The 27,764-nt window shown below is 38.1% G+C and overlaps 1 protein-coding gene across 1 annotated transcript; it reads left to right on the top strand.

Annotated features, from left to right (window-relative positions):
* Positions 1–27,764, top strand: DBT (dihydrolipoamide branched chain transacylase E2). Its single transcript, XM_039869563.1, has 11 exons — positions 1–107; positions 3,199–3,322; positions 6,577–6,652; positions 7,736–7,917; positions 10,798–10,919; positions 13,520–13,736; positions 14,360–14,526; positions 22,918–22,995; positions 24,284–24,475; positions 24,610–24,681; positions 27,032–27,764. Exons 1-11 carry the CDS (start codon positions 57–59, stop codon positions 27,197–27,199), a joined length of 1,449 nt encoding a protein of 482 aa, XP_039725497.1. The 5' UTR covers positions 1–56; the 3' UTR covers positions 27,200–27,764.

Here is a 27,764-nt window from a genome sequence, read left to right as displayed (position 1 = left end):
GTCGCCGGGCAAAGGCAACTCTTCCAAACACAGAGAGTTGTCGTTTCCGGAGTAAGATGGCCGCAGTTCGCGTACTGAGGACCTGGAGCCGGCGTGCGGGAAGGCTGGTAAGCAGGTTTGGGCACATCTGAGGGAGGCGAGGAGTGATTTGCCCGCAGTCATCTGAGAGAGGTGTGTTATTTTGTCCTCCGAGTGCCACGCGTGATGGAGAGGTGGAGGGATATATGCAAAATGAAGGGCAGAGAAAGTGGCGAGCCGACTGGTCTGGAGACCCACTCTCCACCTCCTCACCCCCTTACCTGCACGCGCTTCTTTCGTTACTCAGTTGCCCTCCCATTCCGTCTACACCCGGAGGCTCAGCTAGCCTTTGGCCCCCTAGCCTTTCATTGAGCACCATCTGGGTGCTAAGCAGTGGGCTAGGCACTGGAGATAGGGAGATACATATTCATTCAGCATTTATTCATCACCTTTGTTCATCACCCACTTTGTGCCAGGCATTGATAATACGACCCCCGCCCTCAAGGAACTTAAGTCTAGAGAAAGAGACCTTTCGAACAAAGCATAACAAACACCACAGGTCCTTACCTCCGAGGAGCAAAGCCGCTCAATCTTCATTCCTTGGGCATGTACTTGTCTCCTACGTCTGCACCAGTATTTTTCTAACCTTTTTCTCACCAGAACTACAACACACCACTATCTCCCCTGCAATTTTCCCCTTTCACACAGTCTTTTAGCATCAGTTAACATACTGTAATCATAGTGTTTTATCCTATTTGCATAGTAGGTTTTTTTATTTTATTTTATTTTTTATTTTTTACCAGGGTCCCCTCTTTAGATCTTTCCACAGTGGTCGACTCCTGATCTTACAAAAGCTTTCAAAGGCCTGCTAAGTACCAGGTATTGTGTTAGCCATTGAGGATGCACAATGAATAAGGCGGACACCGTCCCTGCCCTCTCAGAGATTTTTTTACAGCCTTGCGGTGGAGGACAGGGAGAGAGATATAGACATTTAACAAGCAGTTACAGCACGGCATGAGAAGTGCTATGTAGGGACAGTGCCTACAGCTACAGAAACACATAGGAGGGGTTTTGGGGGTCAGAGAGGAGTTCCCAGAGGATACTGTGTAACTTGAGATTTGTGAAAGATGAGTAAATAAGAGGTAACCAGAAGAAAGGTCTTCTCAGCAGCACCTTACCAGATATAGACGTCCCTTCTTTTGAGAGCTCTCCATCCTTGGCTTCCGTGATACCAGCTTCCTGAAATTCTTCCTACATCTTTGGGCACTTGGTCTCAATCTCCTTTTCTTTCCCTATCCAACTTTTAAATATTGGTGTTTCTAAGGGTTCTGACTTTGGCCCTCTGCACTTCTTGCACTTCCTGGATTATCTCATCCATTATTAATTTGCCATCTGTAGCTGATGCTTCCTGAAGTTCCCCAGTCTACCAGGCAACTCCCCTCCAGACTCATATAGCCCACTGTCCTGGAAATCTCCAGTTGCATGTATGTTAGGCATTTTTCAGCTGCAAGCAATAAAACCCAACCAATAAATAGAAAATTCAGAATTTGTGCATAGAAAGCATCCCAAAGGTAGATGGCAGCCAGCATTGATTAAGTCACTTATCATTATCAGGGTTGTCATTTGGCCTTTACCTCATAGTCACAAGAAGGTTGCTAAAATTTCTCTAAGTTTTAAGCTGTCAGTCTTAAAGGCTTTATATTACTTGACTGAATGTTAATATTAATAAGAATAAAATGTAGATATTAGAAAGATTAAGTTGTTTTCGAATGAGCTCTTAAAGTAAAGCTGAGATGTATGATTTAAAATTATTCATGTTTTAGGAAAGGAATCTTTAGTTTTTCTTTGCCTACAGAAACTAGTAACAGCTTGGAAATTAAAGTGAAAAATCATGTAAGAATTTAAATTTATTATTTCTGTCAGTAAATCCAATTTTTATTATTTACTATAAGAAAAACAACTCATTTATAAATATGTATTATACAGCATAACTATAATAAATACATAATATGTATTATAACTTTTAAATTTTAAGGGCTAATTGCCACTAAAGTATAAACTTCAAGTGATGTAGTTCATTAGGTATTAATAACACTGAAATGTTAACTTTCAAAATATAATATTCTATCTTTCAGAAACTTAGGTTTTGATATATCAAGGTGAATACATTCAGGCCTACTCTTCTTTGTTTATATTAAGATGTTATGTAAAATAGTTAAGTCTAAAGAATCACCTGTAAATTATGATAAGAAAAACTTCAGGTACTGTTAACCTAAAGGCAAAATGAGAGGCAACAGGCATTTATTTGAAATCTAAAAAGAACTGCAATTCTGCGAGCACTGATTCAGGCAGAAACCCATGTAGTGGCCCTATTAGGAAGTAAAGGCAAGGGGAATTTATGAGAAAGGATAGGGGAATAATTACATGAATAGAAAAAAAAGAATTTCTATAGGTGCAGATAAGCTAATTTATTGATGCTTCTTCTAAAGAATGTCTTTAATTTTTAATCAGGTAGTTCTGTCTGCTTTCCTGTTTTCTTTGCAAACGGTTGTTTGGAAAGCAGTGCTACCGTAGGCCCAGTCCAAAGGTTATTTTGCCCACTTTTGACATTCCAAAGGCTTGAAGAGTAAGCCTGAGATGTGCGAGGCAGTTCCTCTGGGATAGCAACTCTGACTCCATTTTAAAGTGACTCCGTTTGTAATATTTTTTACAGTACAATGCTGCATATTTTCCAGGGTCTTTAGGTGATGTCACTTTTGAATTCTTTAGTAGTTTTATTTCAGGAACTCTCTAATAATGCAAGTGCACCTACAAGCCCATGTATTTATATAGAGAATACTAAAACATCTTTCATAAGGAATTTTAGGCAAGGATCATAAGCATATAAACATATCTAACTCTAAGGGTATAATTTTACTAAACGAAAGCAATGAAATGTCCTTTGTGCTAGGGTTTGAGTTCTTTTGATTTCTTGAACAAAAATACTTAAGAAAACCTATCTTCATGAACTTAACTGTCAGCAATGCCAAGTGTTCTGATTTGGGCCTAGAGATAATTTCATATTGTTTAAATTGTGATAATGATTGTTCTATTTTTAGAATAGATTTGAAATTCAATACATATTTACATACATGAGCCATTAAGATCATTTATAAAAGCTTTTTTTTTTCTTATCTCTAGATTTGTGTTCACTACTTTGAAACATGTAGTAATATTCATGTTTTGAAGCCAAAATATGTGTGTTTCTTTGGTTATCCTTCATTCAAATATAGCCATCCACATCGGTTGCTGAAAACAACTGCTGGTGAGTATGATCTCAAAACAGCCTGCACAAAATAATGTTTTGTATCTTACTGAGTACCTCTTTTTTTTTTTAAAGTTACTAGAGACTTATCAAAGTAAAAAAAGTTGACCTTTTTTTTTCTAGCCTGGCCCTCCTTGCTTATTTTCTTATTTTTTTTCTGCCCCATCTCCACTCCACTCCTCTTTCACACACTTTTCCCTTAATACCTATGTCTTCATAATGTTGGGAATAGGTTTTCTTGGGCCATCTGTCCTGTATCATCTGACTTATCTAAGTGCAATAGCCAGCATTGGTATGGCTTTCTTAGAGTAAATTGTTGACTTAACAGTTTATGTCTTTGTAGTCACTGTATTATCTGTTAAATGAGGCACTTAATCTGTCCTGTTAAGATGGTATGATGAAACCAGCCTGAGGTGCTCCTACACATATAGTTCTCTGGTTTTTACAATGTAATTACCTTTCCCCCAAATCTTTCTACCCTTTGTAAAGAACTTAAGTCTTTTAAGTATTAGATTTTGCAGGGACACTAAAACATTTTTTCCTGATGTTCTATTTAGACCCCTAATAAAGAACCCTAGAATTTTGTTACATCATTAACCTTTTGACAGATACTTGGTGCTTTAGTCTGTGGAAACAATGAAAAATAGGAGGATTCCAGGCCTATCCAGTCCCTGAGATCAATCAATCCTTCCAGGCCTTTCACACATCATCTTCCACAACACCCTAAGATACACATACATTCGCCATTTTTTAAAAGATTTCTATTTTCAAAAATTGATCTTTACTCGGAGAAAATAGAAGCCATTCAAGCTCCAGTGTCTCACTAGTTATCATGAGCTTTGGATTCTTGTTCTACCAATTACTAGTTGTGTAACTTTAAGCAAGTTACTTAATTTCTCTGTATCATCATCTGGAAGATGAGAGTAATCAGAGTATCTAACCCCATTGTATTGTTATGAGATTAAATACATTCAACACAAATATTTATTGATCACCTACTATATGCCAAGACACTGCTCTACGGGCTTGGGATACATTCTCTTCCTGTATCCACTAACTTAAGTAGTTAAACTAGAAACCTGGATCCATCCTGATGACCAAGATCTGTTAACTTTACATCTTATGTATTTCTTCTCTTTTTAAGATAGCTTTGAAAATATATAAATATACTAAGTTCCATACTTCAGTTTCTTAACATACAGTAGCCTCCTAACTGCTTTCTCTGCCACCTCTTCCCCAACCCCGCCTATAACATTCCTGCCAGAGAGAACTTTTTTCTAAAATTATATATCTGAAATTGCAGTTGGGACTCCCTATCAATTAATTATTGCCGAATAACAACCCTCTCCACAACCTAGCAGCTTGAAGCAACTACAGTTTATTATTGCTTGGGATTCTGGGGGTTGGCCTGGGTCATGAATGTGACTATATTTGGCTAAAAAAAGCCTCTGGGCTGGAAGATCCAAGATGGTCTCACTCACATGTCTAACGATTAGTGTTGATTTACAGGTGGGGCATCTCATTTCTCCTCCACATTCCTTTCTCATTCTCCATTAGACTAGATCAGCTCCCTTACAGGGGGATCTCAAAGCAGCATTGTAAGAGAGAAGGGAGAAGCTACAGGTCCTTTGAGGTCCAGGCTCCAGAATTTACACAATTTCACTTCTGCTCTATTCTATTGGTCAGAGCAAGTCACAGGCCAGCATAGATTCAAGTAGTGGAAAAATAAACTTTACCTCTTATTGGAGCAGCTGCAAAGAATTTATGACCATATTTATTTACCACTGGTTCCTGATTACCTTTAGGATAAATTCTAAACACCTCACTTCAGCATGGCGCACAAATAAATCTGGGCTTATTTTTTGCCATATATCCTGCCCTCAGCATATAGAACTGTTGTCATTCCCCGATCATTTTATACACTGTCACATTTTCATGTTCTTACACATGCTGTTCCTTGCGTAATATTGCTGTGTATAGAGGTGTCATAATGTTTTAACTTGTTTTTGTTTACTTAGTTTGGTTTCCAGTTCTTCATTATAACTCTTATGACAACTATTCTATTACTAAGTACAAATCTTTGTGTACTTCTCTATTTCCTCAGGCAAAAAAGTCTTAAAACTAGAATTACTTGCTGAGTTAAAGATATAGACCTTTTAAAAAGTCTTTTGAGGAGGTACATAGGGGTAAAGGGGGTCAAGTATTTGGTGACGGAAGGAAATTTAACTTTGAGTGGTAAACACATAATGCAATATACATATGACATATTGTTGAATTGTACACTTGAAACTTATTTGATTTGATTAACCAGTGTCACCCCAACAATTTTAATTTTTTAAAAAAAGACTTTTGATACTTATGCCCAAACTATTTTTCAGAAGGGTTCCAGTTTATACAGTGAGCAGCAGGCTATAAGAGGATCCAGCTTACTAGAGAGGAAACAAGAGGTACCTAAGACCTCCATATCAAAAATATAGTTTGTATTTCTTTACTACTAACTTACCTCCTCATTTATTTTAAAAATTTTTACTACTGTAATCAGCTTGTTGTGTGTTTTATGAGCAATTTTGATTACTAGCAGTCTAAAAATAGAGGAGCACTCTCGAATCAATTCACAGCCATTTGTCAACCTGGAAAAGCGAGAGGATCCATATATGCTTTCTGTTGACCAGAAATACTTCTTTTATGGGGAATAATTACCATAAAGTATCACTGGCATTCAAGTGTTATAAGAGGGTAGAAATTCAAAAAGGGGTAATAAATGGAAAGAGGAAAGAAGACTAAAATCTCATGTTAAATTAGCAGAACGTAGTTTGGGCACATGAGAATAGTTGTATGAAGTCAAAAGAGATCAAAAGGCAGCCCCTTTATGGTTATTACAGTTTCATAACATAAGACAAGGACATCCAGTGGGGTCTCCCTTAGTACAATATCATGTTCTATATTCTGTTCCTTGCTATTGTTTCAAAATCTCATTTGTCAGAAGGGTCTTCTACACCCTTGTAAAAGAAAACTATTTTGGAAGTTGGAAAATATAAGTTCTGTGGCAGTGTCAGTGGGTCTGTGTCACTGCTTAATTTATTTAAATCTTTGATGATTATTAATGATGGTTATGCTTTTTAATACTAATTCCATTAGTATACAATGGAATCATTTCTGCTTCTGCTTGAGAAAATTTTCTAATTTTAGAAGTAAAAACATCTCTTGGAAACACATTACATATTTAATGAGATTATTTCTCATTGTCTTTGAAGCTCTACAAGGACAGATTGTTCAATTCAAGCTCTCAGACATTGGAGAAGGGATTAGAGAAGTAACTGTTAAAGAATGGTAAGTTATTCTGAAAAAAAAAATTAAGTAATTATTAAAATAGAGTAAAAATAAGTAGGAATATTTAAATTAAGAAACTTCTTTCTATAACATACACTGCTTTTTTTAAAGCAATAAGGTAAAACTAGTTTGTGTTGCCGAAATGCTGGTGACAGGATTCATCATACTTCATGGCATTTTATTTGATGTAATTTATTAAGGATTATTTTCTTCCTCTTTTTAAAAACTCCTTTCACTCCTCACCCCTCATTTCAGCTAAAAAAGAAATTGACCTTTAAAAAATGACTTTTGTCAGTGTACTTGTTGCTTTTGTGGAGAAGCAAAATTCCGGAAGGACTTAATCCACCATTCTGGAAGTGAAAGTTCATATATGTGCTTTTAAACCTAGTTTCCATGTCTTGGGTCATGTGTTATTATGGACTGAGAACTAGTGAGTACAAGAAGACAAGGAATAAGAATGACTGAACAATTATCTTAATGAAGAATTGATGGTAATAAATCAGAAATGTGCTAGATACATCAAGAATGATGTTAGAATCCAAATTATATATGGTATTTCAGGTTTGGTCCCATTCCTCCTGTTCTGTTTGCTATGCTAAGAATATTTAAAAGAGCCTTGTAAAGCATACCTAAATGATTGTGAGGATAAAGACACTGATATACAAGGATAGGTTAAAATAGTTCTAGAAAAAAAGACTGAGAAAACTCAACCCAAAATTTATGAAATTACAAAGGATGTGTATTGGGGATATCGATTTTTAAATGTAATTGTAGAAATAATAGGTATCCCTTAAAGTTTGATAAAGGCTAATTAAGCAATAAAGGGAGGAAAAACACATTTAAAATACATTTTTAGAATTCCAAGGAATGGGTGGGGCAGAAAACTCGGAAGTTTAATTATAATTAAAGTTTTAGATTACAGATCGATGAATGGTTTTTTAAATTTTAGTATTTCTTGGAGATACATCAAAGAGATTCTGGATGTCATAGTCTTTTCTGGAACATTCTTCGGTGCACCATCTGGGACTAAAATGCTGGGCTAGATGGATACTGATCTAATTCAGTGTGGCGTTTGTCTTTTAGGTATGTAAAAGAAGGAGATACAGTGTCTCAGTTTGATAGCATCTGTGAAGTTCAAAGTGATAAAGCTTCTGTTACTATCACCAGTCGTTATGATGGAGTCATTAAAAAACTGTATTATAATCTAGACGATATTGCCTATGTGGGGAAGCCATTAGTAGACATAGAAACAGAAGCTTTTAAAGGTACTGTAAATGTATTCATCTATTTTGCCAATTGATTACTGCTATCCTTTTGTCATTGGGTACCAACTAAAAGCGACATATACTTTTAATAAAGATTTAATTTGGGTGTTTAGGAGGTGAAATCAGAAAAATAGAAACAGTCCTTTGTGATGCATGATTATCTTTTGACCGGTTAACATCTTATAAACATGTACAGAAATAATTATCTGGAGGCTTCTGGAAACCTTAGTGTTCAAAGAAGCAACAAGCTCTCTCAGGAATGAAAGATTCGGGCCTTGAACACTGGTTACTAACATTAAAAGTTGTGGTATGCAAATATTAAATCTAACAAAGTGGGATTGTTCTGTTTGCCACTGATATGAAAATAAAAAAGCACTTTTGGTAATGCTTATGAAAACCAAACCGGAAGAGAAGAGAAAAGAAGGAAAATAAAAATGAAAAGTGAAGAAACTAAGATTCAGAAGAAGCAGTGACCTTGGAACTTACAAGCAGTACATGTCTCAACAAAAAGAGAATCCATTATGAGAAAGTTACAGAGAAAAACTAAAACAGTGGGCTGTCCAGTGGTAGCAAACAGCTGGGTCTCTACTGCAGAATGTCCTTAAGGCCTTGTTGTGATACACCAAAGTTATGACATCTAGGAGACAGCTTTGATATCAGGGGCCAGGGAAGCATAAGTTCTGTGGTGCGACCCTAAGCCAGCTGTCTATCTAGAAGTACTGAGATAAAGATATTTCGGAAGTCTAGAAGGTGTCTGAATTTCAGTGGCTGGCTGACTCTTCTGCAGTCTTTACAGTGTTAGAATAACTAATATCATCATCACACTTTGCAATTTATAAAATGTTTCACACTTATTATTTTACTTATTCTTACATGTAAATATTCCAGTGTAACAGATCGAAGAAACTAAACCCAACCTAGTAAGGTAGGATGATTTGCCCAATGGCATTGACAGAGCCAAATTTAGAACTTGGATGTCCTGAGTCTTTATCCACCAAGACAAACTGCCTCCAAAAGCTGAAAGATAGCTTATTGAAGCTTTTCTATTATTTCTTTAGTTTCTATTATAAAAGCAGGATATTGCATTATAGAAAGTTAAAAAATGCAGAAAACCAAAAATAAGAAAATGAAAACATATTCCTCCTACTCAGAAATCACCACCCTTAACATATTAGTGTATGTCACTCCAGACTTTCTCTAACAAAATTATTGCTTAAACTACAGGAGTTTTATTCCAGCTTATTTGACCAGAAAGAAAATATGCTGGAAACTAATGGAAACTGCAGAGACTGAGTCAGTCCTAGGATCGAATCCCAGCTCTTACAGTTTATTAGGTGTGTGACCTTGGAGCCAATCCCCTCATCTCTCAAGTCTCACTTTTTAAAAAATCTATAAAATGGGGATAATAACACCTATCTTACAAAGTTGGAGTGAAGATTAAGATATTTGCATATGTAGTACAGTATTTGACATACATAATAGGTGCTTGTGGGGGAGAAAAAATAATTTTCCTTCTACCTCTGAGTTCTTAACTGAGAGCCCTGTAATAAAGACAGTAATTAGAGAAAAACAAGTTTATTAATACATAACTCGTGTACATCAGAGATACCCAAGGAAAAATGAATAACTCAAAAAGATGGCTGAGAATTTGGGCTTAAATATTATCTTAATAGGGAAAGGGGACGGGGGAATGTAGACCTCTTAGGGGACAGTAAATGATTTTTCGGAAAAATAATGGGCCTTTAAAAGAATACATGGCAGGTATGGTACTTTGACGAAGTTTGTCTAGTCTCTCCTTTGATAAGAGTCAGTCTTCCCTGGTGGATGAAACTCCTGGGGACATTTATGATAACTGATTCCTTTAGGAGGATCTGTCTTTAAGCAGATGAGGAGAAAGCCTCTCCCTGCATTTCCTTCTTTTGAAGTACCTATAGCTCATCATATACAAAGTGGCATATTTTGGGGTGCCATGTCCCGAAATCCTACAGTCATATTTTCAGGTAGCATATTCTGCCACCCTTCATGCTCAATACAAGTTTTTTTTCTTTCCTTCCTCACTCTTAGGAGAACTTTGAGTGCTCCACTGGACCAATTCATAGGCTAGTGAGGAGGAATGAATAGATTGTCTGCCCACAGTTGCAGCAGTGGAAATATTTATTTGCTTAGAATTGAATGTCAAAGCAAACTCAGTTGCCTATTGATTTTCAATGGTTTGGTCACTAATTCTCACAGAGATTCTACCAAATGGCACTGATTTCCTAGTGTCAGACTTTGACATTTAAATGCTCTCAAAAACTTTTTTAAGTTGCAAAAATACATGGTAATAGCCCTAGTTTGCTTATATCAGTACTCTAGAGTTACAGAACAGAATAACCAAATTAGCATTAGCCATGAAAATAAAATCTTCTACAGTATATCTTAAGCCATATTAAAAGCAAAGAAAAAATTCAAATGCTGTATTATCTTGGGAAAGCATTTAAGTTTGTCACAGATTTTACATGATTCATTCATGTAATTCACCTCACATTTGATTCTTATTTCATGCTACTTATTAATGAGAAATTTATTAGGAAAGTGTTTAAAATACATGTTTTAAAATTTTAAAAACATGTAAAAATACATGTTTTAAAATTTTTTTAACTTGTAACTGGCTGTACGCTTTTAACAGAAATGAAGTAAACACCAGGTAATAACAGTCATTAAATAATACCAGACACCAGTACTTTCTCCTACACACAATCTACCCACTTGTTTTTCCATTCTGAATTGGCCTAAAATTACGCTTTTTGAATATAAACTTTAAATTTATATATTATACGCCACTAAGCTTCTTTTTAAAAATAATCTGAACTGAAGGGTAAAAATTTACCATGTTACCAGATTCAGAAGAAGATGTTGTTGAGACTCCTGCTGTGTCCCATGATGAACACACACACCAAGAGATAAAGGGCCAAAAGACACTGGCAACTCCGGCAGTTCGCCGCCTTGCAATGGAAAACAATGTAAGTTTTCTTAATATTTAAGTGCGAGATCACATAGAAAGTATATAAATGTATCTGTGAAAAATTAGCCAACTATCCCATCATGAAATAGCTCAAATTGGGATTAAAGCAAACATGAAAATGTCTGTTACTGAAATGTCTGTTGCATAAAAGTGTTCGTGAGAAATGAGAAGAAAATTGTGAACTTATTCCTAATATTGAGGGGTATGATTTTATTATTCTTTCTTAGAGCCTAATAACAGTCAGGGCTACCACTGAGCACTCGTAAATACTAGTATCTTAGATCAGGTGCCCCAGAAGCACAGATTGAGACAGGGATTGGGTAAATGTGATTGATTGATTGATTGATTGATTGACTGACTGACTGACTGACTGACTAATTGACTGACTGATTGATTGAAAGACTGAACACGTGTACTGGGAATGAGCATAGGGAAGGGAAAAGAAGGAAAATGGGCCAGGGAAGGATGCCATCTCTAGGATGTGACCTGATCCCAGAGAGGTGGAGATAACTCTAGAACTGTACTGACTTTTGAGGCTAGGAGGCTGGCTTTTTGTATTCTCTTATCAGCCAGACCTTGCTGCTTACTCTCCAGGGCAGGGAGGCTCCCAGGTGATAAATATTTACATATTTCATTTAATCTTCACAACTCTGAGATAAGGTGGCTTCCAAAACTTGGAGAGGTCAAGTAACTGGTCCAGGGTCACACAGCTAACACTGTGGTGGAGCCAGAATTCTGAAGTGAGTCTCTGTGACTCCAAAGCCAGTATTCTTCATCATTATACACTGCCTCAACAATTATTGACTTCGTTATTTGAGCTTAGGAGCCAAACACTGTACAAACATTATCTCCAATCCTTATAGTAACCCTGCAAGGTGGTTTGGATTACCCTCATTTTGCAGATGAGAAAGCGCAAAGAAGTTGATTAAGTTGCCTAAAATCAAGTAAATAGCTGAACTGGAGATTTGAACACAGATCTGTCTGGTTCCAAAGCCTGAGTTCTTCCCACTATGCCCTAAAATGGAGGTGTTTTGGTTTGTCTGTTTTTGAGAGGAATAATTAACTTACAGTGGGGGAAAAAACCACTAAAGATTACATTTTGGAGATATCTATTAATCATTAAAATGTTCATATCCCTTTAGCCAGTTATCTTACTGTTGGTAAACTCGCAAGGAAATAATCTAGGGTACATTCTTCCAAGTGTTTCAAAGCCAAAAATTAGAAAGCACATGTGTTGAAAATCAAGGAAATGCTCAAGTAAATTATGTTATAAACTCTTGACAATTTATTAGCTATTAAATGTGTTCGAATATGACAACCATTTAGTATATTAGAAAATAGAAATAATAATAATAATAAGGATATCAAATGAGATAATGACCTTGTATATTGCTTTGTAAGCTATAAAGCATTTTATCAATATTTTTTCTTTAATTATATAGAATGACTACCTGTAGAAATACATAATTTGGCTTTCCTATAGTGCTTCCTAAAGATGTGTCTAATAACTAGAATACTTGTATAATTACTAGAAATTAAATTGTGGATGTGTTATTATAAATCACTTTTCTTTTTTTTTTGCAATTTACATATTTATGAATTCTGTTGTTTAAAATTAAAAATCAATGGCATTTACAGTTTGTAATTGCCTAAAAATTATTTGTTTAAATTCTGAGTTCATTTGTTAAAAAATAAATATTTGACATATAAAGTTCTTTATTATTTTGAAGTCATCCTTAGAGAAGCACCAGTACGAAAGCAGTACTTAATCCTAAGAAATTAACTAATATGCACTATGTGTGAGGATATCATCCAAGCTTTGTGTCTTTTTATTTAAATAGAATTAAATGTAGTGAGAATGTTTTATCTCTGTAATCAAACATAGAAAGAGATTGAATAAAGCCAGATCCTATATGTTTCCAAAAAATATCATGAATGTCTAGTGGAAAGTGGAATTACATCATCTATGTTTATTCTGTAGAAAGCAATAATAAATCTTATCTATTTGACTTTTAACTTGGGCTGAGGAACTCACATTCCAAATATGCCTCAATAAAATTAATTTCAGTATTTTGTACTGATCTAAGAAAAATTTTTTTAAAAAAACTACTTTGAGAGAGCTTTTGTATGATTATTTTAACTATTACGTGTTTACCGGTAGCCAAGGTGAGAAACATTGGTCTGCATTGGTTGTAATGTTTACTCTTCTTTAAACTGAATTCTCCTTCTTGTGTAGTCTCCCAAAATAGAAAAAAAAATCAAATAAGAATTATGCAAGAAATGTAAGATAGTTGACTACTTAAAAATGTAAGTTGTCATAAATAGCAATAGATCATATACAATGTAGATACTGCGTTGTTATGGCATGGGCAAATGAACAGTACGTACAAAAGTAACATGATTACTTATGAAGGGAGCTATAGCTTATAGCATTCTATTAAGATAATGAAAATGTGACTTCTTTATAGTAACTTATTGGGGAGAGAGTTTTTTTACTTTCAATTCTTCCATGTAGAGACCTAATGATGGATTTATTTGTTTTTAGGTAGTGTTATTTTTAGCATTAAAATGTCTCTTTTTTTTTTTTTTTTTTTTAAGATTAAGCTGTGTGAAGTTGTTGGTTCGGGAAAAGATGGCAGAATACTTAAAGAAGACATTCTCAACTATTTGGAAAAGCAGACAGGAGCTATATTACCTCCTTCACCAAAAGCTGAAATTATGTCATCTCCACCTAAACCAAAAGACAGGACTATTCCTACACCAATATCAAAACCCCTGGTATTCACAGGCAAAGACAGAACAGAACCCATAAAAGGTAACAGTGTAATAGTGTAATTTATCTGGGGGGGAAGTTACCACAGTAGATCCATGTATAAAATAAAGTGTTTGTAATTCTTACTGAAGGGAAAGTTCAGATTCAGCGTATAAATTCTTTAATGATGAAATAAGTTTTTCTAGGAAAAGCGTCAATTTATACTGTTAATTTCTAAAGAGTACTATGTTAGCAGGTTTCTTGGAATATAAACTTGTATAAAAATAATTGTTCTGTTTGAAGACTCACTGAAATTATTTTAAATATTAATTTTAGTTAGCTTTCAAAATAACTACTTCTGATTTATTATTTATAAACTCTTAGGATAATAACTTCCTGAAGAGTGATTTTGCAGGAAACCCATTGAGTAAATAAATACACAGCTTGCATCCTTTTGAATTGTTTTACACCACAGCATTGAAAGCAGTTAACTGTTTCATTATTACACTTTACACTAGGTGTCGTGCTGCAGTCAATGCTTCAGCATTGAAATTAGTGACCTTCAAGTTATGTAATGAAGGTAGGTGGTAGCTCCAAGAGAGAGAGTTTAATTGAGAGTAAACATTAGGAGCTTTCTATTTTAGTAGGGAAAAAAAAGACTAAAAAAATTTTTTAATGTTTTCCAGGCTTTCAGAAAGCAATGGTCAAGACCATGTCTGCAGCCCTGAAGATACCTCACTTTGGGTATTGTGATGAGGTTGACCTTGTTGAACTGGTTAAGCTACGAGAAGAATTACAGCCCATTGCTTCTGCTCGAGGAATTAAACTCTCCTTTCTGCCTTTCTTCTTAAAGGTGAGATTTCATTCATTTCAAACAAGGGTTGAGTAGGACATGTAAATTTCGTTTTGTAAATATGCAATGTATTAACTGTGAGTTTGAATAAAAATATTACTTCTCACCATATCACATTGAAGAATGCACAGTACATGCTTTGTTTCATAGGAATTTATAAAATTGAAATTCCTTATCATATTTTCATCCACTTACCTCTTTGCACTAGGTGAGTGTTGTCCTGTCAGGTAAAGTCCTTTAATTCTGGAAGGATCATTGCAGCAAAGCCCTGATTTGAACAAAAATGAAACTTGGTATTGATTTTGGGTGGCCTTTCTTTCACGTAGCCAACATATTTAAATTGAGGCCTTTAGAAATCATTTCTAGTACTAGGTCTTGGGACCACTATAAAATAGAATAAGACCATTCGTTGACCTTGAGCAACTCACAGTCAAGTTCACAATAATCACCATTTATGAAGCTGCTACCATGTGCCTGACCCTATACTAAGCATACCATATAAATGATTCTTTGAATTCTCAGAATAACCCTGACATGTAAATATTGCTATCTCTACTTTCCATGTAAGGGAATTGGGGCCCAGAGAAGTTAAGAAACTTGTCAAGGGTTTATAGCTAACAAGTGGAGAAACTAAGTTTCAGATTCTTGTCTATTTTACTCAAAAATGCATACTGTTGTCTCTAACTCCAGTGTGACTTCCCACCAGCCCTTTCTCTACACTGCACCAAGCTTGATCTTCCATAAATCAAATTATTTTATTATCCCCTGGTTCTTTTTAATGGTTCTCCTTTATTGCCACACTAAACTCCTTAGTGAGAAGAAAAAAGTTTTAAGAGGGGAGTAGATAGCAGTCATGTGCATCACAGAGGTTAAGTAGGATGAGGGATGGAAACAGGCTATTGGATTAGTAATGAGAGGCCTGGAGTGGCCTCAGCCATCACTGATTGAATAAAGTATTGTTGGGGTAGAAGCTTCCTACAGTTAGTTGGGGAATGAATACTGTGGGGGAGGAAAAAATAAATTTTCTCCTACCTTTCTATGTTCTTCTGGCTGCACTAATAACCAAATTAACACGAGACAGGTTAATAGGAGAAAATGACCAAATTTGTTATGTATGTACATATGAGGGTTGCATAAGAATATGAGACTCAAGGATGCTAGTTAAGGCTTATATGCAACTTGAGCTGAGGAGGAAAGGAGGGTAGGGGGAGTAGTTTGGGCTTCAAAGAGCAGGTAGGCAATTTGCATGGAGATAGGAAAGTAAATGTTTGGTAAATAAATATTTGCTGGGCCACCTGTAACAATGAGACACAGAGAGGACTTTGAACAAATGGGCCTTGCTAGGTTCCTTTCTATCACACACAAGTTCATATTAAACTATAGTTATCTATGATACTAGCTCCCTTCCTGGTGTAGATCCTCTATCTAAATTCTTTTATGCAGTTAGGGGGAAGGTCAGAGTTTCTGAGTTTTATTTCTTAAAAATAACCAGCTTAAAATAATCAATATCCCAAACAGGCATATTTTGGGGTGGCAAACTCCTCTTCCCTTCAATAGAAATTGAGTTAAAAGAGGAGACTCTCAAAAAAACTGATAAAAGGTAGACAGGGCATAGGTGGTTAAAATGGTTGTTTGAGGGAAATGGAGGAAAAGTTACACCTGCCCCTGCCCTCCGGCATACCCTTAAGGAAAAATGAGGAGCTTTTTAGGCTGAAGGAGAATTTCAGTCGCCTCTTCTACCCCTATCTTGGGCAGAAGAGGCGACCGTCTCCCAAATATGATTTCATATGGGGTGAGGCCTTGGAGGTAAGGGGTGCATCTCACCCTAAGAAGGGCAAAGGGGAGGAGGCTCACCCAATTCTCGCCAGTTTCAAGTTTAAATTTAGTTAAAGTTTCCTTTAAAGTCCTGTTCATTCTTTTTACCTGGCCTGAACTCTGAGGTATATATATACAGTGTAGTTTCTAATTAATGCCTAATATTCTGGCTAAGGTTTGACTTGTTTTGGCGATGAACGCCAGGCCATTGTCAGACCACAATATTAATGGCAAGCCAAATCAGGGCACTATTTCTGATACTAATTTCTTAGCTACTACCTGAGCAGTTTCTCTCCTAGTTGCAAAGGCTTCAGCCCACCTTGAGTAGGTGTCGATGAACACCAGTAGATGATACTTAAATTCAAAAGTTCCAGGGCTTCTGTAAAGTCTAGTTCCCAGTGTTCCCCCGGGGCTTGGCCCCTTAGTCTTGATCTAATTTGCACTTTAACAGGAGGCCCAGGGTTAACTTGGGTGCAAATATAACATCTTGTTGTTACCTCTTTGGCAGTTTTGTATAGTCCGGGGATATAATAGTCTCTTTTCAAAGGTTCAGTCAACTTTGTTCCTCTTAGGTGGGTGCTCTGATGGACTAGTGAGATTAGTTCCCGACCTAAGGCACCGGGTACTAGGGTGCATCCATCCAGGAGGCGAATCTACCCAGTGGGTCTTTTTACCCCCTTTAGCTTACTGCATAATTTAAGCTCAACCAGGGTGTGTAGACGGGTGAGTCTGGGTGAGTCTGGAAGCGTTCTGGGGGGCAGAACTGGAAGAATGTCAATGGGCCCCACTGGTTTTCGGGCGGCTTCCTTTGCAATTCGGTCGGCAAAGGCATTTCCCCGGGCTACTTTAGACTCAGCTCTCTGATGACCTGGACAGTGTATGATAGCCACTTTCTTAGGCAGCCAGATGGCTTCCAGGAGAGCTAGGATCTCTTCTCTGTTCCTGATTTCCTTCCCCCCTGAGGTGAGTAATCCTCTCTCTTTATAGAGTGCCCCATGAATATGTGCAGTAGCAAAGGCATACCTGCTGTCTGTATAGATGTTAACTGTCTTCTCTTTACCCCATCGGAGCGCTTGGGTCACAGCTATGAGTTCGGCTCGCTAGACTGATGTTCCGTGGCTCAGGGCCTGAGGCCAGATGACAGTCCCTCCGGCAACTACTGCCGCCCCAGCATACCTGACTCCTTCTGCGGACGTGGACAGTGTGGCATCCCGGCTGTGGCCATGGGACGTCAGTCAGGTCTGGCCTGAGGCAGGCGATGTTATCCAAAAGCTCAAGACACTCATGTAATGGCTGCTGAGGGTCATCATTAGGCAAAAGGGTGGCTGGGTTAAGAACAGAAGTTTTCAAGAATTGTACTTGTGGGGGGTTAAGGAGAAGAACCTAGTATTGAGTGATCCGTGCATTTGAAATTCAACGATCAGGGGACTGCGGAGCATGGTTTCCACCGCATGGGGGGCTATAATCTGGATAGTCTGCCCTAAAGTCAACTTCAGGGCTTCTTTGGTGAGGATGGCCATGGCCGCAATGGCCTGCAAGCAATTAGGCCACCCGGCTGCAACACAGCCCAGTCTTTTGGAGAGGTATGCAATAGGTCTCACCCAAGTCTGGGTGAGGACCCCCTTTGCTATGCCTCTAGTTTCAGTCACAAAGAGTTGGAACAGCTTGTCTAAAGTAGGCAGAGCCAAAGCAGGGGCTGTGGTCAAGGCTGTTTTTAGGGCCTCAAAAGCCTCTTATTCTTCTTTCCCCCAGTGCAAGTCTTCAGACTTTCCCCGAGTGCTGGCATACAGGGGCTTGGCTAACTCTGCAAACCTTGGGATCCAGAGCCTGCAGTAGCCTATGGCCCTGAGAAACTTTTGGACCAGGACCTGCCGCTTGGTAGTGGGTTGGGGTATTTTTAAAACGGCCTCAATTCTGCTTGATGACAGAGTTCGGTGGCCTCCTTGCAGCTTATATCCTAAATATGTTGCCTGGGAAGTGCAGAGTTGAGCTTTCTTAGCGGACACCCGGTATCCCTTACCCTCTAATTCTTGTAATAAATCTTCAGTGGCCCACTTACATTCTACATCTGTTGTAGTGGCTAAGAGTAAATTATCTACATATTGTACAAGAACGGTCTCTGGATGTCTCTGACGAAAACCAATGAGGTCCCGGCTCAGGGCCTCGTCAAACAATGTGGGTGAGTTCTTAAATCCCTGTGGCAGTCTAGTCCAAGTCAATTGTCCCGAATACAGTCTATCAGGGTCCTCCCCTTCAAATGCAAATAGTGGTTGACTCACCTTTGCTAGGGGGAGAGTGAAGAAAGCGTCCTTTGAATCAAGGACCGTGTACACCTGGTAACTAGGCGGCAGTTGGCTGAGGAGGGTGTACGGGTTGGGAACGATGGGATGTATGGTTTCAACCCGCTTATTTACTTCTCTGAGGTCCTGTACTGGCCTGTAGTTTTGGGTACCCGGTTTCTGAACTGGAAGCAGCGGGGTATTCCAAGGCGAATGACAGGGGACTGAGATCCCTTCCTTTAAGAGCCTCCGAGAATATGCACTGCGATACTGTACCGGACTTAGCACAACAGTAGGAGGCTGATGGGCTGCCAGTCCGGGTGGGTTAGTCTCTGCCCACACCCGAGGGATCTTGCACCGCAGTTCTTTTAACAGTGATGCATTAGGGGAAGGATCGAAAACAGGCTCCTCTAATAAAAGGTATTCTTCAGAGAGGGGGGCAAGTGAGCATTATTGCAGATGGAGTGGCCCCCAGAGTTAGTTCAGTGTGTCCTTCCTTAAAAGAGATGGTGGCCCTTAATTTTTGTAGTAAGACTCTCTCTAGCAAGTGGTATGGACATTCAGGCATAACCAGGAACGAATGAGTGATAGTCCATTTTCCTAGGTCGGTAGGGGGCCTTTTGTATTCTGCAAGACCGAGTACGTAGCCCCTGTGTCTACTAAAAAGTTTACAGATTGGCCTCCAACTTGGAATGTTACCTTGGGCTCCTGGGGGCTCATAATGTAGGATCCTTGACCTCCTCATTCTGCATCCTCTAACACAATGAGTGGGGCCTTTTTCCCCTGGGCCCTGGCCCTTTTCGGGGCATATGTTCTTCTAATGTCCTTTCTTCTTACAGTATGCACATTGGTCCTTTTCTAAGTTATTTCGACCCCGGTCCCGCCTTTCCCTCGGGGCTTCGGCTTGGCCTTTGGCTGTCCGTCTCGTGACTTATCCTGTCCAACAAACATAACCTTCTGGACATCATCCCTGTTGTTGAACACCTTCTGGGCAATCTCGAGAAGCTTAGATAAGTTCTCTCCTTCAAATCCTTCTAGTTTCTGTAATTTCTTTCTGATATCTGGGGCCGACTGACTAACAAAGGCTAGATTAATGGCTCCCGATTATTTGGGTCCTCCGGTTCAATGGGAGTGTACAGTCTATAAGATTCTAGTAACCTCTCTAAAAATGCTGCAGGCGACTCATCTTTAGTCTGAATAACCTCACTTACTTTGGATAAATTAACTGGTCAGCGAGCCGCTGCCCGGAGGCCTTGGAGTAACAACTGGCGATACCTCAGGAGAGCCTCCTTAGCTTGATCAGTGTTGGGATTCCAGTTGGGTTGGGTGCTGGGAAATACAAGTTGTACCCGTGCGGGGTCAGTGGTGGGCTGCCCAGTGGGGTCCGAGACCCCTTTTGCAGCTTCCCTTAGAATGCGTTCCTTCTCCTCTGTACTGAACAAAACCTGTAAAAGCTGCTGGCAATTATCCCACATGGTTTGGTGGGTGAAGAAGATGGATTCTAAAAGGGAGGTCAAGCCTTAGGGTTTTCCTGAGAAGGATGGAGTTTGCAACTTCCAGTTATACAGATCACTAGTTGAAAAGGGGACAGACACCATGAAAGATGTCTGGGTGTCTCCCCCAGGTGGGGCTATCTGTCGGAGAGGCGCCAGGACAGCTGCAGGTTGCGACGAATCGGGGATGGGGTCCGGATCCTGTAGAGGGTAGTAGACAGCCCCCGTCCGAGTGTGTAGTGGGCTCTGAAGAGGGGCTGCCTCTCGAGACTCAGGGGGCTTAAAGTGGTTACCGGGAGAACAATAGGGAGGGGGATTGAGGATCTCCGGATCTTCTGGAGAGTACTGTAAAACAGGTTCAGGGGATTTCTGAGGTGCGGGAGTGCACTTTGGCCCTGCCAGAAGAACTGTATGAGAGGCAGGTGCCAGCAGAGAGTCTGACTTACTCTGACAATCTTTTAGATACTTAGGAGCATCAGACACAACATCTATCCAAACATTTATGTATGGGGCCTGATCAGGGTAACCAGGATTCCCATAAACAACACTCCTGACTCTGAAGGCAGTCTGCAAATCAAAAGAACCCTCAGATGGCCATCCGGCTCCGAAGGCTGGCCAGTCTACCTGGCAAAGCCTCTGGAGATCGAACGGAGTGACTGACGACCCATAACTTCGGGCCGTCTTCTGAAATCCTTAAAATTGTCCACAAGACACCGCAAGGGAGTGGGCTTAGAAGAAGCTTGTCCCATGGCAGTGGGGATGGATGTGAATAAGAATAAAAGTCCTGAGAAAGATAAGAATGTTAGACAAGGTCCGCTCGGTGACTAGATGGCCACTTGGGCAGTGCTGTAGCAGCAAGAAATCCTGTAAAAAGAAGAGTTAATAAACTAAAAATCACAAAAATCACAAGAGATATTCAGAGACCAGAGTGATCAGACAATCAGACAAACTTGACGGAGGACCAAGGCAATAGGAGGGCAACAGTACATTTGACTGGTCCGGACTAACATACACAATACAGACAGACAAAACAGACTACAGGCAACACAAAAACGCTAGCGTATCAGAAACCAAAACTGAAACAGGTACAGGGTCAGGATCTGACGTCTCAGACCTGACCGTCCTAGGGAAGTTGTGCCGCGTCCAGCCTTCCACTAGTTCTCAGGGCCCACAGACAGAAACAGGTCTAAGATTACTCTTAGACTAACTCACCGGGGAGACAGGAACAGAAGGCTCGCGTCCAATTTTCAGGAATATTTGTCCACCGGTTTCTCCAATCTAGGGCCGCCCGACGTCCAGGGCCGCCCGATGTCCGGGGCTGAGGAACGTCTCTCAGCAGCTGCCCCCTGGACGCGTCGTGCCCCGCCTGGAGCAACCGGGGCCATGGGTCTTAGGGAAAACTTCCCTTCTCACTCTGGGGAGGATCTTGCTCGGGCCTCCAAATGTGGCGCGAATGATTCTGAGACCCACAGAGCCAATTGAGATGAATTATGAGCCTTTATTAGCCGGCCGGCGACTGACTCTCTACCACGCAGGGTTAGAGGAGATCAGCCCTGAGCTTCCAGAAGAGGCAGCTTATAAAGCCTCCTACTACATCCTTGAATAAGCAGATTACAAGAAGCAGAAGTTAGCCGTTAACGTTTTGTACAAAGATAAATGTATCTGGGGGACTCTCAGGTCAAACAGGGCCTAGTAGACAGTTTTACTATCTTTACCTTGGAATGTTGCACTTTTCCTGGGGCTGGCGCCTGGAGATATCACCTCCCTGTAACTGGAGAATTTCCACTGTTACAGGAAAATATTACAAAGTATTATACAGGGGAAAAAAATGCCTTTAATCCTTGGACACATACTTTGCTTTTGTTTTACAAAATTTGGATTATACTCAAAATATTGTTTTTATGTATAACACTTTAATTTTAGTTATAGATTTTTTTATTTAAAGATTACAGTTATAGTTATCAAATCAAATGCTTGATAACTTTATCAAGTTCAAGAATTTTTTTTTTTTCTGTCAAGACCACTGACCCACAGACAAAAATAACACACAATGCATATAAAGAAGTCTTAATGGGACTAGATGAGGGTTTTGGGGAGGGATTCTTTTTAAGGATAATCGTAAGCATTTTTATTTTGCTATTTTTTAAATATGTAAACCTTGATTAGATCGTGAATGGTCAGAGAAACAGCTATAAAGAACATTTTGGGGACAGTTAGGGAAATCTGAATATGGACAGAAGAGGAATGGTATTAAGAAGAGAAAAAAGGAGAGAGATCAAGGGAGAAGAGGGTGAAGCAGGAAGACATAAATGCGAAGGATCGGGTGACCTTCTCTGAAGTACCTGTTCTGCCAGCTGTGCCCTTCATTCGGCCAGGACACCAGGTCAAACACTAGCCACTAATGGACAGTGCACTTGGAAATCCTTATCACTTGTTCTTTTAAACAGGCAAATAAGTAATTTACTGCCTTTGTGAACTACAGGTTTACTTCTCACGGAAACCTTCAGATTCTAAATGTGAAGAAATCACTTAGAATTTAGGCATTTTCTCTGTTATTTTGGTCAGTCTGTATAGTTATTTTGAAAATCTTGATATCTGCAAGCTACCTGACTACTTTTTTTATTCTTAAATGATTAGTGTGACCTGGTTCCACACTGCTTAAAAGTAATACGCCTTAGTACATGTAGACTTGAAATTAAACTGTGCATAAATAAGAGCTCTCTCCCTCCTTCCTTTACACCTCTTATTGCTCTGAAGCCCATATCCTTTCTAAGTTAAAAGTACATTCTCTTTTTGTTAAACAGGCTGCTTCCTTGGGATTACTACAGTTTCCTATCCTTAATGCTTCTGTGGATGAAAACTGCCAGAATATAACATACAAGGTTGGCTATGAACTGTGAAAATGTTTTAAATAGAAGACGGTACAAATGTGTTTGTCAGTTAGAGAAGCTTCTGTTGTACCTCAAATAGTGATCCTTTTTAGACAGAATTAAAAGTATGGGATAAAACGTTAAACTGAAGCATAATTTGTTGTTATTGTTATTGGTTTTACTGGTTAATAATGATACTATTTAAATATGCAGATTGCCATTTTTAAGCCCTTTTGGTTTTCTGCTTAAAATAATGGAAATATATGGCTGGGAGGAAAGGGATTATGTTACCCATCCTTTATACCGCCCCCCCCACAAAAAAATTACCTCTCTCAAAATGGAATTCCTGTAACTTTTTAAAACAAGAATAATTTAAATGAGAAAAGTAATGAAAGTTTGAATTCTGTTTGGGTGAACTCTTCTGTTTGGAGTGAAAGTTTAGTTAGACTGAGAACTTTTTTGGGGTTGCCAATCCTTATTTATATTTATAGAAATATAGAAGTTTAGATATTCTGAGGGACCAGGAAGTAAGCTTAGATATTCTGAGGGACCAGATCTTAAATCTTCCCATATGATCAATACAATTTCCTGATTATCTACCAGTTGCAAAAAATTCAGACAAGAAAATATTTACCTTTAATCCTAAGACCCTAAGATAACTCAGTTTATGTTGAGATGTGCATCCTTCCAGTATTTTATTTTTATATACTTTTAAAAAATATATGTGGAATTATATATATTGTTCATTTAACTTTTAACTTTATTTAAAAAATTTCCTTTTAATTTTTTTCTTTTTCATTTAACATGTTATGAACATCATAACATGTCAATAATCTAGCTTTGTTATCATTTATTTAACCAATAACCTATTGTAAACATCTTGATTGTAATTTCTCAAACTTACAATCTAAAATCAATATCCCTGTGTATCTCTACATACTTCAGTATTTTTCTCTTTAATAATATTTTTTATAAGTGTCGGTACATATTGTTAAATGTTCTCCAGAAAATGTATACCAGCTTATATCTCCATGAACAATGTTTGGAAGTAGCCTGTTGTCTTATATTCTTACCAACAAAAAATTATCTTTTTCAAAAAATCTTTTTGAAATCCTTTAAAAATAATTTCTTTTAAGTCATCACCAATCTGGTGAAATAATTTTTGGTAGTTGTTTTTATGACAGTGAAGATCGATCTTTTCTTTCCTGTTAGCTTATGAAAAGGCCTACTGTATTTATTTATTTATTTATTTATTTATTTATTTATTTATTTATTTATTTATTTATTTATTTATTTTTAGTCTTCTCATAACATTGGGATAGCAATGGATACTGAGCAGGGGTTGATCGTCCCCAATGTGAAAAATGTTCAGATCTGTTCCATATTTGAGATCGCCACTGAATTGAACCGCCTCCAGAAATTGGGCTCCGCGGGTCAGCTAAACACCACCGATCTTAAAGGAGGAACATTTACTCTTTCCAACATTGGATCAGTGAGTAATAGTAATGTTCACATTTATAAACCATCTCTTAAGATTTCTGATCATACACTCAATTAAAAACACAAAATTTCATTTGCCATTTGTTCCTCGAAACCTTCATTTTTCTACTCTTTCTTTTTTTCTAGATTGGTGGTACCTATACCAAACCAGTGATATTGCCACCTGAAGTAGCAGTTGGGGCTCTTGGATCAATTAAGGTGTGTTTATTAAATTGTTGGAAAAAGAGTTTAAGCAAATCGGGAGAGTAAACACAAAGTAACCATTTCTGAAGTTTTCCCTTCGCTTTGTGACACTTAGTGCAATGTTTGGCTCAGTAAGATAGTTCTTCCTAAATGCTAGGCCTACAATTCTGGTGGCTGCCTCTGTGATTGGCAGATAGTAGTAATCTGGATTGTCTCTGTGTGGATCAGCCGTTGTGCATTATGTGAGTCTTTATAGAGAATCACAAATGTAGCTAATCTGCTTCTATCAAAATATCTTTATTTCAGAATATCAGAGAATATTAGTACAGCAATCCAAATTATTATTTATAACAAAGTGAGACACTGTTTAGATTAATTTTTTCTCAAACTTTACTCTGTTCAAGAACTATTGAGAGTACTAGATTAAAATGTAGACTTCTTGGCCTTGGAGACAGAGCCCCAGGACTTGCATTTTTAAACAAAAACCCAAGTGGTTTCAACATAGGTGATCTGTTACCCTGTTTTAGGTGAAAGTGACTTAGAATAAGGGCTGCAAGAATTGTTAACCCTGGCTACACATTAGAATCATCTGGGTTTCCTGAAAAAAATGTCGAAGCTCACCCCATACCAATTGAACTGGAATTTGAGGGGATGGGGCTTGGGCATCCCTGTTAACTCAGGGTTAAAAACCACCAAAGTTAAAACAGTAACATCCTGGATATCATTTCAGGACATTCACCATTATTAAATGTCGTCACTATATTAACCTGAATTTTGAGCTTCATATTATTTCATTTTTTTAGTAATTCATTTTATATACACATACATACAATTAAAAAATTTTTTCATTTAATTTATTCTTATTTATGGTGACATTGGTTAACGAAATCCAATAAGTTTCAACTGTACACTTTAAGAGTAAGGCATATATATGTTTACACTGTGTGTTCATTTCCCATAGTTAGATTTCTTTCTGTCACCACATATTTGACCCCTTTTATTCTATCTACCTTCCCTCTCCCCACTCCCCTCTACCCTCTGGTAACCACTAGTCTATTGTCCATGTCCATGAGTCTCTGTCTGTCTTGTTTGTTTGTTGCTTTTAGGTTTATAGCCCACATATAAGCGATATGAGGTTTTCAGCTTTTTCAGTCTGGCTTATTTTGCTTAGCATGATTATCTCGAGGTCCATCTATGTTGATGCAAATGGCAGTATTTCATTCTTCTTATGGCTGAATAATATTCCATTGTATGGCTGAATAATACATTAAATAGTATTCCATAATATTCCACAGCTTCTTTAGCCAGTCCTTTATTGTAAGACACTTTGGTAGCTTCCATGTCCTGGCCACCGTAAATAATGCTGCTATGAACATTGGTGTGCAAGTATTTTTTCGGATATGAGTTTTCAAGTCTTAGGGGTAAATACCCAGTAGAGGGATTGCTGGATCATATGGTAGATTAATTCTTAGTTTTTTGAGGAACCTCCATACTGTTTTCCATAGCGGCTGTACCAATTTGCAGTCCCACCAACAGTGTATGAGGGTTCCTTAAATTTCTTTTTTAATTAGCCTACAAGGGCTTAGAAATTTGGGGGTGGCAAGAAGCAGGTCCTTTTCCAAAGATAGATTGAGAACTACAGTTCTTAACAATGTGCCCCACCTCCACCGTGCTCCATACGTGACATCTTCCATCACTTACCCTCGCCTCTCCGCTGCAGCTGCCCTTAGCTGGTCCTACTTTGCTGGTCCTCCAACACTCCAGTCACACTTCTCCTCTGTCTCTTTCTGTGGGTATCCGTATGGCCACATAAAAGCCTTCTCTCTACCTACCTTGTCAAAAAAAAATGGGCTCTCTCTACCTACCTTGTCAAAAAAAATGCCACCTCCCCTCTGCTTCCACACCCTGCCTACACTCTATTCTCTTTCCAAACTGCTTTATATTTTCCTTTGCACTTTCATATCTTTTACTTATCTTAATTGTTCGTCTCTCCCCATTAAAATGTTAACTCCAAGAGGGCAAGGATTATTTGTTCTGTTTACTGATTTGTCCTCAGTCTAGCAGAGTACCTGATATATAGCAGGTGTTCAATAAACATTTGTTAAATAATTGAAATATGAGATGAATTTACTGTACATATGGAAATTGTACAGGGAATGGGAAATACCTTGGAGAAACTGAAAGATTGAGACACACACTCAAAGATGAGGAAAGTAGGAGTTAGCATTTTCAAAAGTCATTTGGGATGGCCATTTCTTCTCTGTTATAAGGAGGGGGATTTGCCTGATTCTTCAGCATTGCTGTTGCTTGAGCTCATGCTTTGAGCAAGTGAAGTTTGACTCTTTGTTCTGTTCTTTATATCTAGGCTCTTCCCCGATTTAACCAGAAAGGAGAAGTATATAAGGCACAGATAATGAATGTGAGTTGGTCAGCTGATCACAGAATTATTGATGGTGCTACAATGTCACACTTCTCGAATTTGTGGAAATCCTACTTAGAAAACCCAGCACTTATGCTACTAGATCTGAAATGAAGATTGATGACATCTTTGAACTTTTTGAGCTTCCAAAGAAAATGTAGAGCCTAGCTGTGCCAGTACATGTTCATTACAATTTGTATTATAAATTGATTTGTAGTGTATGATTAAAACTCTAAAGCACATAGTTATCACTATTCTGTTAACACTTTTTATTGAAAATGAATAATGTTGTACTGGTTCTCCTGGGGCTGTCACATTTTATAGGTCATAGTGTGACTTCTTAATATGATGCTGAGGTCTTTGTGTCAATAGATTGAAACTGACAAGAACAACAAAATTAAAAGACAGGTAGCCATAGATAATATTTGCCCTATTTTTTTTCTTTTTTCTTCTTATTTTAAACTGACTCTTAACGAAATTTTTCAATTGTCCTTAGTCGGGAAAAGGAATTTATATACAAAAATACTTTCCATTCCCCACAATAATGCTAATGCCATATAAAATAAGTGCAATTATACTTAGCGTTTAAGATACCCAGGAGTATGTTACTCTGTAGGGGTCATCATCTGTAAATTTCTTATTTATATAAATTAACATCTTTTACAAGGGAAAATTATAA

Source organism: Pteropus medius, unplaced genomic scaffold (genome assembly GCF_902729225.1).
Source record: "Pteropus medius unplaced genomic scaffold, Ma_sr-lr_union100, whole genome shotgun sequence".
Taxonomy (NCBI): Eukaryota; Metazoa; Chordata; class Mammalia; order Chiroptera; family Pteropodidae; genus Pteropus; species Pteropus medius.
The sequence above is the reverse complement of the archived record's forward strand: the minus strand, read 5'-3'. Positions and strand labels throughout refer to the sequence as shown.